Source organism: Polypterus senegalus, unplaced genomic scaffold (assembly GCF_016835505.1).
Source record: "Polypterus senegalus isolate Bchr_013 unplaced genomic scaffold, ASM1683550v1 scaffold_3776, whole genome shotgun sequence".
In the NCBI taxonomy this organism is placed as follows: Eukaryota; Metazoa; Chordata; class Cladistia; order Polypteriformes; family Polypteridae; genus Polypterus; species Polypterus senegalus.
Genome location: NW_024381240.1, coordinates 205 through 18,583, shown reverse-complemented (window position 1 = coordinate 18,583; position 18,379 = coordinate 205). Strand labels below are relative to the sequence as shown.

General features: G+C 43.6%; 1 protein-coding gene across 1 annotated transcript; it reads right to left on the bottom strand.

The window, feature by feature from the left end:
• Positions 1 to 701: 701 nt before the first annotated feature.
• Positions 702 to 13,717, bottom strand: LOC120520531 (E3 ubiquitin-protein ligase TRIM47-like). The gene is made up of 5 exons (XM_039742828.1): positions 13,594 to 13,717; positions 9,875 to 10,500; positions 5,369 to 5,464; positions 1,120 to 1,341; positions 702 to 1,049 (listed from the first exon to the last, which is right to left on the bottom strand). Exons 2-5 carry the CDS (start codon positions 10,460 to 10,462, stop codon positions 867 to 869), a joined length of 1,089 nt encoding a protein of 362 aa, XP_039598762.1. The 5' UTR covers positions 10,463 to 10,500; positions 13,594 to 13,717; the 3' UTR covers positions 702 to 866.
• Between the last annotated feature and the right edge of the window lie 4,662 nt (positions 13,718 to 18,379).

The following is an 18,379-nucleotide window of genomic DNA, read 5'->3' as shown; positions in this document are numbered from 1 at the left end:
ATTCTGAGCTATATTAACTTAAATGAGATGAGCAAACAGGGAGTTCTTCTTTAGTTTCCTCCAGCGTAGGAGACACAGGTGCAGCAAAGCCAAACTGAATGATCAACATGGAAGTGCGACTGCAATGGTAGACCTGAAATACTTTGGTGAGGAGTCTGTTCCGAGTACAGGCATCGCTCGAATGGGCTTACGTTAAAACTGGCTCTAAACCTCAGCCAATTCCATCTCTGCTGTCCACCATCATCCATGACCTGATGATTCCAGTCTTCACATTCATCCGAGTTGCATTTTTACCATTGCTTTCGAAATTGCTGCCTGAGGGAAATTTGCCTTGTCACCTTACTCCACTCCCTCACTGCCAAGCCTGACAGCATTGGGGGACTTGACATGTTTGAGGGGCGCTTAGCTAGAGCCGGGCCTGCACTGTTGGGATAGCAAATCATGAAAACATTCTATTTAAAACATCTAAACTCAACAAAATAAAGGCAAACTTACATTTTGTTGTATCTTTTTATCTTCTGTTATACTTCTTATACAGGATGATGAACAACAGGAAAGCTTTACTTAACAAATCTGGAATAACCACAAACGCTTATCTATCTTTCTCACACACTTGTCTCCTTATTGCTCGTTCCACACACACTGTTTGATCCAAACTCCCTTTCTCTATTTACAGGCACATCATATAAGAAATAACAGAATATGCCTTGACATTTTATTTGATCAAGCTTAACACATAACACAACATAACACATTTTAAAAATCCATTTCTACTCCTCAGATTTCACAAACTGGAGGCTCAACACCTTGGGAGCCTCGAGTGCGCAGAATGAGCAGGGCCGCTGCTTCTGTCACCTCACGGTCTCTCACTTGGGGACACCCAACCCACCTATCTCAGAGGTCTTTACACACACCCAGCTGCTCATCTCCTCCAGATGTTTCTTCAGATCATGCAGGTTCTTCTTCATTGTCTCAGGAAGAAAGTCGGTGTTAACCGTGATGGTGGGTGCAGCTCCGTCTTCCAAAGCGACACAGAGAGATGGGAATTTCTATAAGAGGAAAGGAATATGAAGGGCATCATGACAGAGGAGGACGAGTCCATTAGATTGACCGTCTCACCTGGAGGAAGCGGATGTGGTCATCTGTCCGTAAAAGCTCGGCCATCTCGGCGTCTCTCCTCTTAAGCACCTCAATTTCTTTCATTAATCCCTGGATGAGCTCTTCAGTCTTACTCAGTTCCTTCAACTCGTAATCTCTAATTAGGTTGGTGATTTCTGGTTTCAGCAGCTGCAAAGACTCAAAGGTCTTCTCGTGTTCCTGAACATCTCTCTCTGCAGACCTCTGATTAGGAAAAAGACAGAAATGTGTTGCTGCCAAATAGGCTTTACAGGAGCCACGGGTCATGGAGGTGCTGAGAACGGCTGGCATAGGATCACAACAAAGGACTGCAGCGTCACACCTCGAATGTCAAAAAGTAAAGATGCCATCAATTGAATTCAAATGAAGTATCAGATTTCTTCTCATTGGTCAACCCTAATTCTTCAAAAGTGCTTTAAATTCTATTCAAGAGTCTAAAACTTCAACATAACTATCAACGGTTTTATTCAAATCCTCTATTTTTAACCACTTAGTGTGCCGCAGACAAATCCTTCTATGAATTTCTCCCCCTCGTCTCACAGCACCCTTAATGCGATCCTCAGCTCTTGCTCAGCTTCACAAGCACATCAGAACAGAACAGGAGACCCACCTGAACCCTCAATCCCATCTCTTTCATCTCCTCCAGTTTCTTCTTTTTCTCCTCGATTTTCTTTTCTACTCCGTGCTTTGTGTATTCCAAGTAGTTCTGTGTGGAGACAAAATTGAGGGGAGTAGGCGATTATCAGAAACAAAAGGACAGGAGAAGGATGAGGAAGGACAGAAGATACAAAGGGGAACGAGCCGAACATCTTGTGTGGCAGTAGAGGGCCTGGAGTGGAGAGAAAGGAGAAACGGACCATCAGAGTGAGGGCCATATTGAGGGATGAAAGTTATGGTGAAGATGTAGGGTGAAAGTTAGTGGGGGAAAAACAGAAAGTGAGAGAAGAGAATTTGGATCTCTCATTAGACTTCTTCGTGAACGACAATAAACATCAGGGGAAGAAATGAAGAGAAAGGGAGGTTGTTACGATTCCTGTTTGACTTTCAAAACTCCAAATTAGGCTTTGCTTCCAGAAGTGACCCTCAAAGCTCCAGTTAGGCCTCAAAACTGATCTGCTACGTCTGAGCCACGGGGTCCAAATACCCCCTTGGAGTCTGTTGTGTTTAATGTCCACATTCTTATTGTTGTTCATTTAGTTTCTTTACATCAAGGTATTTTTTTCTATGTTCCATGTGTTTTGTGGGTGGTCCTCCAACCTGCCCACCATGATCAAGGAACTGCCGTCAGTCCTATAAAGGCTGAGGAACACCGCTTGTCCCATGCAACTCCTTGGCTTTGCCGATTTGCTGTTTAATTTTGGCCTCTGTGGATTTCTGCATTTTCTCTCCCCTTGCTGGTGTTTATTATTATTATTATTATTATTATTATTATTCTTTATATTGTTAATTGGGACATTGTTTGGTACGGGATTCTCTACTTTGACTTTTGTCCTCTTTGTATTTTTGTGTAAATACATTTTTTCATTTATAAAGATTCCATGTTTGCCTTCTCATTACTGGTGTGGCCTGTAGGGGGCATTGCAGCACCCTAAACCCCCGACACAACTTCACAATGTAATCCTGTATTGAGTTTTGAACTAAGAGGGTGCGTATCTGGGCCTAAGTTTGGAGGTTAAGAAACTGCTAAGACTAGAAATGTGTTACTGATGCCGCACCTTTGATCTTAAAGGGGAGATGTGGTGGTATCTCTCTTTTGAAAGTGTTTTCACTGTACAGGCCAATACAGTAATGAGGCAAGTGATCTCTAAGGGAGCGGAGCGGTCCAGAAAATGATATAACAAGGATTGGGGTCCGCCGGAGAAGGCTTACGAGTTTCATTTAAATGTTCTTGACTTCATTCTGTTTACCTTGCAGTGGTGAATCCTTTAACAAGCCCACCACGAGACGTTGTAGACACAAATGTGATCGGTTAGCTGTGCCAAAGGGGACTCAGGCTTGGTGTTGGGAGTGTAAAATCGCCCACCATTCATACTTTGCAGTTCGCCTGTGTGGCTAAGTCAGTTTTATTATGTTTTATTTTAGTGAACATTCTCAAAACGATGGATTTATTTTTTATACTGAAATGTTTTTGTTTTGTATATTGTGAATTTTGTTTAATATGATAGTGTATCGTTTGTATAATAGTTCCTGTTGTAGCAGAGGGGGGCTTTAATTAATGAAACACCCATAAGGAGCACATGCAGCGTAACAGCAGACTCCCGGCAAAAGCTGGATGACGCTGTTACAGGTAAGACGCTTCTCAATGCTCCCTGTCTCTCGTGTAAGCTAACAAGTTTTAAAATCGGTCTCAAACTGCATAGAAACATCACGTCACGTAGCTAAGGTTCTGTCGTCACTTTTGGTCGGCAGAAACGGACTTTAGAAGTGTTGAATTTGACCGAGATCCAGCCTCATTAGCGTATTGTTGTTATTGAGGAGACGGAGAGAGCGCCTGTCGCTGCGTGTGTTGACTGTGCCCCTTACTGCTTGTCTTCTAGGTATGTTACAACGTTAATTATACTTTGTCCTTCGTTGTTATTGTTCATATGCATTTGTTAAATTTGTATGGTTTTGAAAAGGATAACAAAAAGTATTTATTTTCATGAAACATGTATTTTGTTTAGAAGGAGATATTTTGCACTTGTTTGACCAGGATTTGATTTCTGTTGAAAATTTCATTATTTATTTTGTGTAATTTTATTTTCATTGTATTGTATTGTATGACGCTGATGCAGGAGACAGAGAGAGCGCCTGTGCCCCTTACTGCTTGTCTTATTTGTTTTCTTCAAATAAAGGAGCTCCGCAGGATGCTTGCTGTTGTGCTTCTCTGCACGACTTACACCTCACACCTCATTGGTGTTTAAGACACTGCAGCGAACTCAGAATGACTACTATTAGCACACATATTTTCCATTAGTTTCAGGGCAACAAACGCTTTTGTTACACAGCAGAACGATTTGGCTGCCTGAATACCCATGAGCATTTGGATGAAGGTCTAAAGCAGACAGCATTCTACGGTGAAAGGACACCAGCATCTCTCGGTCTCCCAGCTGCTGAAACCCAGATTTGTTGGTCCTAAGAAGATCTCCAGAACTCTGTCTGTAAAGGCCGGAAATGCCCTGTGGGGCAGCATGTGAGTCTCGCAGTAGGAGACCATGCAGGTCAGGCAAGATGTGCCACCATTAGAGGTCACCTCCTTCACGTTCTCGATTAGTTCAGCAAACACAGCGTTTCTGTTCAGCTCTGGCTTCACAATAAATGTGTTAATTTCATTGTTTATTTTGTGTAATTTTATTTTCATTGTATTGTATTCTATGACGCTGATGCAGGAGACGGAGAGAGCGCCTGTGCCCCTTACTGCTTGTCTTCTAGAATAAACAGCAGAGTCTGGGTATTGGTGTGTCTGCCTTTCTTCAAAGCATCAGCAACCGTTTGAAAGCCGCTACACCTGCAGTTCTGTGCTTGCTGTTGTGCTTCTTGCACGACTTACACCTCACACCTCATTGGTGTTTAAGACACTGCAGCGAACTCAGAATGACCCGCTCCTTAGGAGGCGGCGGGCTGCCTGAATACCCATGAGCAGCTCTTTGATCTCATCTCTCTGCTGAAACCCGTTGTTAGTCGTAAAGTTCGAGGCCATCTCTGCATCTCTCCTCCTCAGCTCTTTGATCTCCTTCTCCAGTCGTCGGATGACATCTTCAGCCTTTCTCTCTCCCTTCTTCTTGTGATCTCCAATCAGATTGGTGACCTCTGAGCGCAGCCTCTCGATGGATCGAAGTACAGACTTGAGCATCTCCTCGTGTTTCCTCATCTCTCTCTCTGCAGACCTCTGATTAGAAGAAAGCAGAATTCACTTCCACTCCAAGTGTTTCAGAGGAACGACAACACATGGAGAATCTGAGCTCTTATTAAAAGAGAAGTGGATAAATTACAAAGGGTAAAGGTATGAAGGCAACGCTGCCACCTGTTTGTTCCGAGATTATTAGACAGAAGAGAAGACAACAAGCGCAGCTTTGCTTTTATGGTTTTTACTACTTAAAATTCAGGTCTAAAATGTGAAAGCAGTTACCAATCCCTTTACTCAACAGCAATATAACTTCATTTTCACAAACAGCAAATCTGGTTATATATATTTGTATTTTGTTTTCAACTTTCATTCGATTCCATTGTCTCATCAAGACATACGACTTACCTGAATCCCCCGTACTGTCTCTTTCATCTCCTTCAATTTCTTCTCTTTCTCCTCAATTCTCTTTTCCATTTCAGTCTTTCTTTTTTCCATCCGAATCTGTATGGAGAAAAAAGTGGAGGAGAAACATCTGAGGAGTGGAAAGAGATGAAAAAATAACAGAGTCCAGTAGGGGATTATTAGGGAGAAAAGGATAGAAGAAGGATGAGGAACAAAAGAGGAGCAAACGGATGGTAAATGAGCATCCTTAAGATGAATTATTGAGGGACCTCAGCAACCGGAGGAAGGATTGTGGTCAATTGAAAAAGAGAAATGGACAATCAGAGTGTGGGACATGTGGTGAGACCAAAACATGAAGAGTTAAGTGAAGACGGATAAGTGAAAAAAAAAAAATCAGAGATTATTGAACTTCTCATTAGACAAAGAATCAACTAGACAAGTGACCAACAGCCACACATAAACTTAAACTCATTGCTCAGTTGAAGCCCCTTTGGCAGGCAATAGCCTGGGGTCTTCTTGGGTCCAACCAGGAAAGCTCCACACACACACACACACACACCACACACACACACACACACACGCACACACACACACACACCTGGATTTGGGATTTTCTACCATTCTTCTCTGCAGGTCCTCTCAAGTTCTGTCAGGTTAGATGGAGACCATCGATGGACAGCTACTTTCAGGTTTCTCCACAGATGTTCAATTGGATTCAACTCCAGGCTCTGCCAGGACATTAACAGAGTTGTCCCTAAGCCACTTCTGTGTTACCTCTTCTTCAGCCAGTCTGATGAGCAGGGCACTCTGAAGCAGGCATTCCATTAAAGACATCTCTGTACTTTGCTCCAATCAGCCTTCTTCTTGTCTGTCTGTCTGTCCATCCACATGAAGCTACTCGGCTCCTGGAGGACTGATTTTTTTTTTAATTTGCCGCACTAATTCCTCAAGGAGGTAGGTCTGGAATGTTCTGTTTTCATTGATTTTTCTCAAGCACAACTTTTTGCAATTTCTGTGTGTGCTCAGCTCAAGATTAACCCTCTGACAGGTCATTTCAACGTTCCTATTTTGAGTATTTTCTTCTTTTTCACGTCAGATAGCCACTCCTGTCAGTAAAAAACTGACCACCCCAGTAGCAGTTACTGAAACGTCAACAGAGTGGCGGACATTGTGAAGAAGTCATTGCCATGTCAGCTGCTTACACACACGCTGACCCCAAAGTAGATTTTAAGTTTCTATGTATCAGGTACGTCGTAATATTGGACAAATATGAACTACAATCAAAATGAATTCATTCAGACACCTGACATGGGAAATGTGGACTTCCCGATCACATTCTGTTTTCTCTCCTCAGATGTTAACTTGTCTGTCACAACCTGGACAGTCTGAGGAGTAGAAGTCACTTTTAAAATGTGAGTCTCTTCCCAGCTTAAGGTGAAAAGTTGAAATGGAAGGTTCCCATGACTACGAGAATAGCAACGTGAGGTGGCACAGACTGTATGTGCAGATTCTGGGGAAGTGAGAGGGTTGCGGTGCTTGTAGGTTTGATTAGACAGACTTCCACAGGTGGCGCTGTTACACACCAACCCTACGCAATGTCATGGGAAAGAGTGGGGCTCACCAAGGAGGGACGCACCCTAATCTTAACACAAGCTACTTAAGCGCTGACTATGAGTATGGCCAGCACAGCTTTATCACTCCTCGGTACTCCACATTGGGATTCATCATGAACAACACACATACATTAGACCTGAAGGCTACTATACCTTGGTCCTGAGAATAACCGAGACACACTGAAGATGATGAATCTCGATTAAAGACATGTTTTGTCATCAGAGGGGTCCTGGGTGAACCAATTTTCTCCTTCAGACTCTTTATTATATACACCTTAAGAAAATGCCCCAAGTCCAGCAACTCAATCCACAATCTTCTCCTGTTCTTCACACAATCTCCCAAGATCAGAAGGTCTCACCACATGACAGTGGGAGTGCCACCCTCTGCTGGTCCACATGCCCAGCACACCACAGACTCTCTGATAAATCCTTTCACTTTATTGATATCAGATTGTCTCATTTGATATCACGGCAGTCATGTGACACTTGGAGGTTCACAGAGATCACAAATGAAATTCCACAGTATGCATTTGACCTTCTGCTCCCCTCAGTTGAGGTCTCATGTCCCACAATGTCCATAGGTTTGTTTCATTCCTATTCTTTTCTGTCCATTCTGACTCCTGTCCACTCACCTTGGACCCCAACACTGCACACATACAGTGGGATGCAAAAGTTTGGGCAACCTTGTTAATAGTCATTATTTTCCTGTATAAATCGTTGGTTGTTACGATAAACAATGTCAGTTAAATCTATCATATAGGAGACACACACAGTGATATTTGAGAAGTGAAATGAAGTTTATTGGATTTACAGAAAGTGTGCAATAATTGTTCAAACAAAATCAGGCAGGTGCATAAATTTGGGCACCGTTGTCATATTATTGATTCCCAAACTTTCAGAACTAATTATTGGAACTCCAATTGGCTTGGTAAGCTCAGTGACCCCTGACCTACATACACAGGTGAATCCGAGTATTTAAGGGGGTCAATTGTAAGCTTCCCTCCTCCTTTAATTTTCTCTGAAGAGTAGCAACATGGGGGTCACAAAACAACTCTCAAATGACCTGAAGACAAAGATTGTTCACCATCATGGTTTAGGGGAAGGATACAGAAAGCTGTCCCAGAGATTGAAGCTGTCTGTTTCCACAGTTAGGAACATATTGAGGAAATGGAAGACCACCGGCTCAGTTCAAGTTAAGGCTCGAAGTGGCAGACCAAGAAAGATTTCGGATAGACAGAAGTGACGAATGGTGAGAACAGTCAGAGTCAACCCACAGAGCAGCACCAAAGACCTCCAACATCATCTTGCAGCAGATGGAGTCACTGGGCATCGTTCAACCATTCGGCGCACTTTACACAAGGAGATGCTGTATGTGAGAGTGATGTAGAGGAAGCACAAACAGAGCCGCTTGAGGTCTGCTCAAGTACATTTGGACAAGCCAGCTTCATTTTGGAATAAGGTGCTGTGGACTGATGAAACTAAAATGGAGTTATTTGGGCATAACAAGGGGCGTTATGCATGGAGGAAAAAGAACACAGCATTCCAAGAAAAACACCTGCTACCTACAGTCAAATATGGTGGTGGTTCCATCATGCTGTGGGGCTGTGGGGCTGTGTGGCCAGTGCAGGGACTGGGAATCTTGTCAAAGTTGAGGGACGCATGGATTCCACTCAGTACCATCAGATTCTGGAGACCAATGTCCAGGAATCAGTGACAAAGCTGAAGCTGCACCGGAGCTGGATCTTTCAACAAGACAACGACCCAAACACTGCTCAAAATCCACTAAGGCATTCATGCAGAGGAACAAGTACAACGTTCTGGAATGGCCATCTCAGTCCCCAGACCTGAATAGAATTGAAAATCTGTGGTGTGAGTTAAAGAGAGCTGTCCATGCTCGGAAGCCATCAAACCTGAATGAACTAGAGATGTTTTGTAAAGAGGAATGGTCCAAAATACCTTCAACCACAATCCAGACTCTCATTGGAACCTACAGGAAGCGTTTAGAGGCTGGAATTTCTGCAAAAGGTGGATCTACTAAATATTGATTTCATTTCTTTTTTGTGGTGCCCAAATTTATGCACCTGCCTGATTTTGTTTGAACAATTATTGCACACTTTCTGTAAATCCAATAAACTTCATTTCACTTCTCAAATATCACTGTGTGTGTCTCCTATATGATATATTTAACTGACATTTTTTATCGTAACAACCAACGATTTATACAGGAAAATAATGACTATTAACAAGGTTGACCAAACTTTTGCATCCCACTGTAGATGCCTTCATCTCTCTGAAGGGAACAAGAAGGTGATGTACATAAGGACAGTGACTCTGTATGCCAATCACCCTGACAGAACAGGATATCAATCAATGCAGCTTTGACATCACTTGAGGATGACATTTTGTTGTCTAAAAAGATACTAAATGCTATTTAAAAGTAAGGTGTTTTACATTCAATACTTATCCATTGTATCCATTGTAGTGTGATTTTGGGCTATACACAAATAAATTGTATTGTATTGTATTATAATATATTGTGTTCTCACAGCTGTTTCTGAAGATAACTCAAGGGTCCATCCATCCATTTTCTAACCCACTGAATCCGAATAGGGTCACGGGGGTCTGCTGGAGCCAATCCCAGCCAACACAGGGCACAAGGCAGGAACCAATCCTGGGCAGGGTGCCAACCCACCACAGGAAGAACACCCAATTTAGAATCGCCAATCCACCTAACATGTCTGTTCTGGGAGGAAACCAACCGGTCTCAACCACAGCTACCACTTTTAAAAACGTGACATCCGTCTTTCATTTGACTTGATCCTGGAAGAACACCACGTCACCTCACTGTCCCAACCGCCAACCACAGCTGCTTTGCCCATCCTGTTCCTGTCCTTACCTGTCTCCGGGCTCTCTCTCTGTCCGGTGTCACCGTGTCGTGACTCTTGTGTTCCGTCGCCGCGCACAGGGAGCAGACGCAGGTCTTGTCGGTCCTACAGTATATTTCTAGGATTCTGTGATGTTTCCTGCAGAGCTTCTCTTTGAGGTTGCCGCTCAGCGCCTCCACTTTGTGTTTTTTGAAGGCCTGAAGCTCCTTGTGTGGCTGTAGGTGAGTCTCGCAGTAAGAGACCAAGCAGGTCAGACACGTCTTTGAAGCTTTCCGTTTTCTCCCTGGACAGACATCGCAGGGCACGTCATCAGGTCCGGCGTAACTCTGAGATGGACTGACGTCGACCTTCACTCCCTTCAGTCTTTCTAGTAGATCTGCCAATGTGGTGTTTCGGTTCAGCTCTGGCCTCCTGTCGAAGGACCGTCTACACTCAGGACACCTGTAGACCCGCCACGTATCCAGCTGGCGCCAGTAGTGATCAATACACTTCATGCAGTAGCTGTGTCCACAGGGGATAGTCACCGGATCCTTCAGGACGTCCAGACACACCGCACAGGTGTACCGATCCACAAAGAGGGAACGTGGGGTTACTGCCATTGTGAGGCGAGATCCAGTTAGACGCCTTGGTGTTACTCCTGAGGAAACAAAAGGTGAAATTAAGTAAACTCCCATAATGGAAAGATGACACAGCTGTCTTCATTATCTTGTAGTGGGAGTGCCATGCGTTCAGATGACGGCTCACTTAAATACTCACATTGTTAAAGACCTGGAGAAGAATGTAAACAACAAGCTTGGTAATGTGGACAATAACGCCGAATGACATGGAATGGCAGATAAAGGAGAATCAGGCTTATCATCACATAGGAATTTGAATGGAATGAGGAGTGAGCGGATTACATTTCGTTATCTTAAATTTCACGTGTTACACCTGAGCTTTGAAAGCTGAAAGAGCACCTTATGAGAATGACCTCATAGTCATCGTGGACTTGTCACGATCTACAGAAGGTCGATCAGATGGAAGAGGAGAGAGCAATTAGGGCTGTGTGATGTCTTAAAAGTTCATATTGGCACGCCATATCATCGCCAATTTACGATACCATTACCTCTTCGGAGGGCTGAGGAGCATTTTAGCGTGTGACAGTCGTTTTGTCATCTCATCTCAACGCATATAGCGGTATGCTGTAATGTTCTAACGATGACTCAAAAGTGACTCGTTCCAAGTTCATTCACAAACTCTAAAATCAGATCTGCCTCATCGTAAAATGGTTGTGAATAAATGTCTACCAACAGGAAAGTCCAATTTTTATATTTTGGGAAACTAGAACCACTAATTACTTTTCCTCACTCAAACCCACCTCATCTTCTCCCTTTCTGTCATCTTCTGAACTAAAAAATACAACTCAGCACGTGTTACAGAAGAAACAAAAATGGTGCGTTGTTGTGTTGGCTATAGTGTGTGTTTGGCCTTTTCTTATCATCCAATCAGACAACATCCCACAAAAGGCACGTAAAGCGGAGCGCCAAGTGGGACAGCGAGTATGTGACGTACGATGTGCACACAGGAGGACAAGGACGGTGGCTTTAATAAAAAACGTAAGGCACTGCTTTGATGTAAAGTGGAATCAGTTCATTCAGATTTATTATCTCAGCACAATGTGCAATTACATTCCTATCGTCGTGTGGATAAAAGAAGGAGGACAAAATGGATTATGGAAACAAAAAAAAAGGTTTATTCTTCTTTAAAGTTACAATAAGGATTAAAGTGCGTTAAGGGATGTCACAATGAGAAGAGACAGAAGCTCAAACACCTCACGTCTCCGTTGTTACGGCCATCTGCTGCTCTGATGTTTCATTCGCCCCTAAAGACTCCGTCATCTAACATTTCGTGACTTACGCTCTTTTGCACCTCTCGGTCCCCTTTGTTACTTGTTGACCCTCAAAACTCCCACAGTCCCCCCTTTGAACCCTTTTGTCTCTTTGTATAGTGAGCTGCACAGGGCCGTCTTCTGTGGACCTCATCAGTTACGGGAAGTCCAGTGAGGTCAGGCCTCGGTTTTAATTTGCCTTGGGTGAAGTCTGCTGGCCACGGACCTTCATCCTGGCTGGGGCCAAAAACAAATGCTGGGAAGCCTCAGGAGCCGCTGGTACCAGTCCACACGTGTAGCACTTGGCGTCCATGAGCACCACAGCAGCTCGTCAAACGTTAGGTGCGACACCCTGATCAGGCGGACCTCCCTTCACCACAGCACACATCTACTAACCAGGGGCTCTCTAGCGCCTCCTGCTGTGAACAGGAGTGCCGGACAGCTTTCTTGTGAGATAAAATGTGAATTTCCCCTTGGGCCTAATAAAGTATCTATCTATCTATCTAAAAATAAAACAAAGTCACAGCTGCATTCCGGCACTTCACAAGGACATTCCTGCCAATGTTTCCAGCCAGTTGGCGATGGCTCAGCCCTAAAGCATCGTCAGGCGTGGAGTCCACGTCACAGGAGAGTCACTAACACACTAGTGAGGCCTCATCTGGAGTGTTGTGTACAGTTTGGGTCTCCCTAAAGAGACACAGCAGCACGAGAGGAAGTCCACCGGAGAGCGACGAGGATCACCGAGGATGAAAAAGGGCTTAGCTATGAGGAGAAACCAAAGGAGAAGAACACTTTTTCAGTTTAAGCAGAAAATAAATAAAAAGGCAACAGGACTGAAGAGTTCAAAATTATAAAGACAATTATTAACAGTGGACCCCATTTTAAAATGTATTTAACAAGAACAAATGAACATGCAGCGGTTGAGAACTTGTTAACGGGAAATTAATTATGCACAAACATTACAAAGTTTTGCTTCACACAAACAGCCACAGACACAGCGAGTAGGACTTCAGGGAACGTCAAAATGGCAACTTTTTATTTTAGAGACACAAACAATTTCTATTTTTTTCTATGCATGTTTTGTTTTGAGCCCAGGAGAAGCCCACTGTCTCACATTTTTGTTATCTCCGTTTTCTATAAAAACACGAGATTAAAACTGTCCACAGCCATCGCTGCCAAAAATGAGGGGTAGGCCTATGAGAGAAAAACGTTCTGTTTTGGGTGGAACATTCCTTGAAAACAAAAATACTGTAAACAAATATGGAATGACCTCAAATCAAACCCAATAATTGATGTGCAATATAAAGAATTCAGAGGCTGTAAGGTCCATGTGTGACGAGTTCTAGTGTCCCATCAATGAACTATCCGTTATTAAAACTCATTTCGTGTCAGTAAAACTACAAGCGCATGCAGTTTTCTGCCCGTAACGTAAAATGTGCGACTTTAACTCAGGAACACTGACATGGAATCCCGGGAGCTGTGACGTCATAGGCAGGATGGGCTTCTTGATATAATATGTTAACTTGCCGAGTGTTGTTCGCTTTTTTCCCCATTTATTTTAATTATTTCTCTTCGATTTGTTCGTAAACGTTTGCATTTCTTTGGACTGTGGAATCTCATGTATTATTTTCTTGAACCTGCGTCAGCCATCTCAGCTGCTGTACAAACCTGGAAACATCCCATTAACGCTAAACGTTTCAGGAAACTGAATTAGGTTTGCAGCGGATAAAAAGCAGACGGGCCACAGACGCAAACAAACTGGTTATGAAATCCGAATTGGACGTAAGATCTGAGCAAGACAAGCTAAGGTGCTGCGACAGATAACGGGAACGAGCAGCCTCTCCACAAAGGCGTTTCACTCACGCTGCTGTGTCGGATAATCTTTGCACTTTGAGGAGGAGCCGACGACTAGATGCCACAGGACAGGAGTGATGTCACCCAGGGATGCTGCCGTATCGACAACGCGATGAGCTTCTGAGCGCTGGCGTGTCGCAGGGTGACTACATTTATGGGAAGCCACTGCGCATGTCACGTTTTAATTAAGCAGCCGTACGTGCCGTCACGTCACCGCTACCTGGCGCTTTAAGCTCTGATTGACACGGTGAGAGTATTTAATCGTTTGAATATTGTGAATTTTTGTAACTGTTTTTATCTTATTATGATCTATTATTTATTATGATTTTTAAAATCTTTTTGGGGAGATGGTACGGACAGCGACGTGTCCTAAGCTGATACGGAACTCAAATGGAACCGGCCAGCTACGAAGAAGGGTCATCGCCACAGTCAGAAGCGCGATCGGTTAGCTGAGCTGAAGGGGTCTTGGGATGGGTGGGTGAACATTTCGTACTCTGAAGATCGCCTGCAGCTCTCTGCTTGCTTATCTGTTTTTGTACGGCTCATGTGCTACTGGTGCTCGTGATATTGCGGAGAGCTCAGGGTCCGGACCTCAGGTGGTTACGGAGAGGCAGCCCGTGAGCAGCAGATAGGGGGGTCGCCGACACAGCACTTTCTCAGCCCCGTTTCCCAGCTGCTCAGCTCCGGCGAGGCTTGGGTCGGACACTCGTGTCGGCTCGCAGAGAGTCAGGGGGAATAGCGTGGCGCACGGGTGGCCTCTGAGCCCAGGTGAGGCGGAGCTAGGCGGCGTGCAGGAAGGGACAATTTAGGGACAAGCGACCGGGAGCGCGTGGCGCCGCTCAAGTCCCGAAAGATGCCAAGGACGACCTAGAGATCGGCGACAAGAGGCTCAGTCCATTCCTCCATCTGCCGCACGTTATAATATTATTAAAAATGTACATTTTATATATGAAACAGTGGCGCCGTTTTTACGATTTTGTATTTTAAATTTGTGGAGTTGCCCGTCTTGTAGATTTGAACTTCAAAACTGCAGGGGATTCAACAGCATTTGATTTAATTTCTTGAATAAATAAACTTTATAATGCATGTTAATGTGAGAGTATTACATAGAAATTGAAAATCAAATAATAAATAGTCTCTCGATTATATCAAAGTGGTTTCTTTGTTATTGATGGATTTCACACAAGTTTCGATGTTAGAGTATTATACAGTCAAACAGGTGAGTGTGGCACTGCCCATCTATTGTGTAGTCTGTCAGCACCGAGTGTAGTGAAGCCACCTGCATTAGGATGTTGGGTGACTGTGCTGTCCCCTCCTGTCCCCTCCAAATTACCTTTATTGTCCACAAGTGCAGATTTGATGTGATGCAGAGCACGAGACATGGAGTCAAATTCAAATGAGTAACCTCAGTCTATGCATAACAAACAGAATTCGAGAATATTCAGTATATTTACTTACTGGAACAAAACCGGATTTGGGCTGTTTACATCATTTATTACCATCAGTATCAATCTACTTGTGTTTGTTTTAAATGTCCTCAGCAAGTAGAAGGTACAATTCAAGCAGCGCCTCTGCTCCTTCACGCTGTTCTCCGCGTTTCTTTCTGCTCTTTTGTTAAATAATTCTTGAAGGCCTAGTTGCTATAGTTAGTATAAACTATGGGGTCCATCGCTGTGCCCTGTGGAGGTCTTATCAATGTATAATGGGGTGCAGAAATACAATCGTCTCCCTTTACAATCTGCTCTCTGTTATGGAGGCCGTAGGGTGAGATTGGGGTCCACCTGCCATTCCTGTAGATTTCTGTTTATGCTGTCAGGCTTCATGCAGCTGATTTATTATTTAAAGAAATGGGCTTTTTATATTGAAAATAAATATGGTGTACAAGAAATTGTTGTAAATGCAGCATACAAAATGGCCAAAGTGGTGTGAGGCCTTCAAAATATTTCAACAAAGCAGGCCAGATATCCAAACTGTCCCGTCCAGAAAAACTTCACTCCTCTGCAGCCCGAGTGGCTACTCAAACTGGGCAGTCCAGTGTACATCGGGCCAACTTGGGTTTGGCTTCCAAAGTTCAAAAATACATAAGAAAAAACATGGCGAAATATACACAACACAATACAATACAATACAATACAATTAATTTTTATATAGCCCAAAATCACACAGGAAGTGCCGCAATGGGCTTAAACAGACCCTGCCTCTTGACAGCCCCCCAGCCTTGACTCTCTGAGAAGACAAGAAAAACTCCCAAAAAACCCCAGTAGGGAATAAAATGGAAGAAACCTCAGGACAGGCAGTTCAAAGAGAGACCCCTGTCCAGGTAGGCTGGGCATGCAGTGGGTGTCAAAAAGAAAAAGGGGGTCAATACAACACAATACAGAACAGAACAAATCCTCACTACAGTATAAAAATAAAAAGTTTTACAAGTACAGAGCAGAATTTAACAGTAGATGATATCCCATAATATGATTTGGATTTGTTTAGAGTCCTGGAGACCTCGGCCATCAAGCCACCTCCCCCAATTGGCCATTCCACTGCTGAGTCAGCGCTGGGCCAGCCAATCCAATGAAAGGACCCCTCTACCCCACAATTCCTGCGATCCTCCACCAGGGATGACTTTACCTTAGGCAGGCAGGACAACTTGGCAGGTGGGCACCAAGTGGCACATTTGAGTACAGAGAAGAGAAACAGAAAAGGTGAGGGTTAGTAACAAATTCTAACCATCATGTTACTTCTGTTTTAATGCTAATGACTAACAACAGAGATGAAGTCTGTACAGTAAATCAGCAGCTCTAGTTAGGGTGTGCTAAAATGAAGTGGTGAGGATTTAAAAGCTGAGCCTGAAGGGGCATCTCTTATAGTAGCAGGCAGACTAGTCCACAGTTTAGGGGTCCTGTAACTAAAAGCTCGACCTCCATCTGTTATTTTATTAATCCTTGGAATCCTAATCAGACCGGCATCTTGAGATCTTAATGTGCGCTCAGGTTTATAAGTCATGATAAGTTCAGACAAGTAAGTCAGACCTCAGCCATTTAAGGCTTTATATGTTAAAAGGAGGATTTTAAATTCTGCCCTAAACTTAACCAGGCGCCAGTGTAAGGATTTAAGAACTGGGGTTATGTGTTCGTATTTTCTTGTTCTTGTAATAATTCTTGCAGCAGCATTTTGGATTAACTGGAGGCTGAATAAAGAACAGTTTGAACATCCAGACATTGCAGTCGTCAATCCTTCTAGAGATAAATGCAGGAATTAATTTCTCAGAATCCTGTTTATTTAGAAAGCGCCTTCATTTCCCAACATTTTTAAGATGGAAGAAACCTGATTTGGACAATTTTGTAATGTGTGCTTTAAATGACCTGCTAGAGTCAAAGAGAACTCCGAGATTGAGGGCTGATTCAGTAAAATTAATGGGGATTCCAACTGAGATAAATGATGACAGAATATCGTTGTGATCAGCGTCACTCCCTTCAATAATTAATATCTCTGTTTAAAGACAAGTAGTTCTCATCCATCCAGTCCTTTAATTCACTAACACAACTAATTAAAGACAATCATCACAGTTCCCAATAAGGGAGTGGATTATTGTAAACCCCTGGCATGAAAAGAGATGAATGACAAAGAATCTTTATAAAAGGAGGATTTTATTTATAAAAAGAAAATAAAAAATATATAAAATGCCCAAAGGACCTAAAAAGGGGCACAAGCAGCTGCCAAACAGGAAATCCAAAAAGAAGTGCCATTCCAAGTTACTAAGTGGTAACCCAAAAACAGAAGCAACAGAAAATTAAATGAGAACAGAGAGCTCCATCATGTGGTCAGTGGGAGTACTGGATATACACTGGGGCTCTGGGGACACCCCTTATGCAGAGGGACATTGGCTGAGGGCTTAGATCTCTTCTTATTTTCTAAATGATGACCACATTGAATAATGCAGGACCACTGACCTCAGCTGTCCAGCGTCATTCTGGGGTGGAGTTCGTGTCTGTGCGGTACCAGGAATGAAATGACAAATGAACTCCAAAAGTAATCTCTCCAAAATAACAAGACAGTCCGTGTGACAGAAGAAATGAAGCGACCTACGGATGACTCCAGCTAAACTGTGATGGAGAGCAGATTCTAACATTGGTGTCAAATCCAAGCCCAAAGCCCGGATAGAGCGGCTCACTGAAGGAGGCGTTGAACGTGTGCAGGAGGGTCATTTTAAATGAGACGCTATAAAAGGACAGAGAGCCTGCGGGACAGTCAAGATACACGCCTATTCTGTGACTGGAGGGGACGCTAAATTGAGTCTCCACCTTATTGTGCCACACAGAGCACTTGAAGTGAGAGCAGATCAAACTCCAGGACTTGTCATTGAAGCCAAGACGACACTCCTTTGTCTCTGCCTTCCTGTTGATTTCTTTATACGTCACTCCGATGTCCACCTCGTCTCCATCCCACTCGACCTCCCAGTAGTAGCGAGTCCCACTCAGAGCCTCTCTGCACAGAACTTGTTCACAAGTGTCAAATCGGTCAGGATGCTCAGGATACGGAACCATTTTCGCAGCACTTGTCACTCTGGTGTTCTCTTTGGACAGGCAGAGGCGTCGGTTTGCTGTGTTGAGGTCCAATGTGAGCGGAAAGGAGTCTGAATGGAAAAAAGGAAAAGGAGTAAAGAAATCTGCTGGCACTGTGACACTTGAAGCTGAGGATGGCAAAGTGGCAAACATAAACTATCTGTCGTTTGTCATCTCATCTCATTTTCTGAAACCAATTTTCCTTTTGAAGGGTTGTGGTGGCAGCAGGTCAGGTGGGT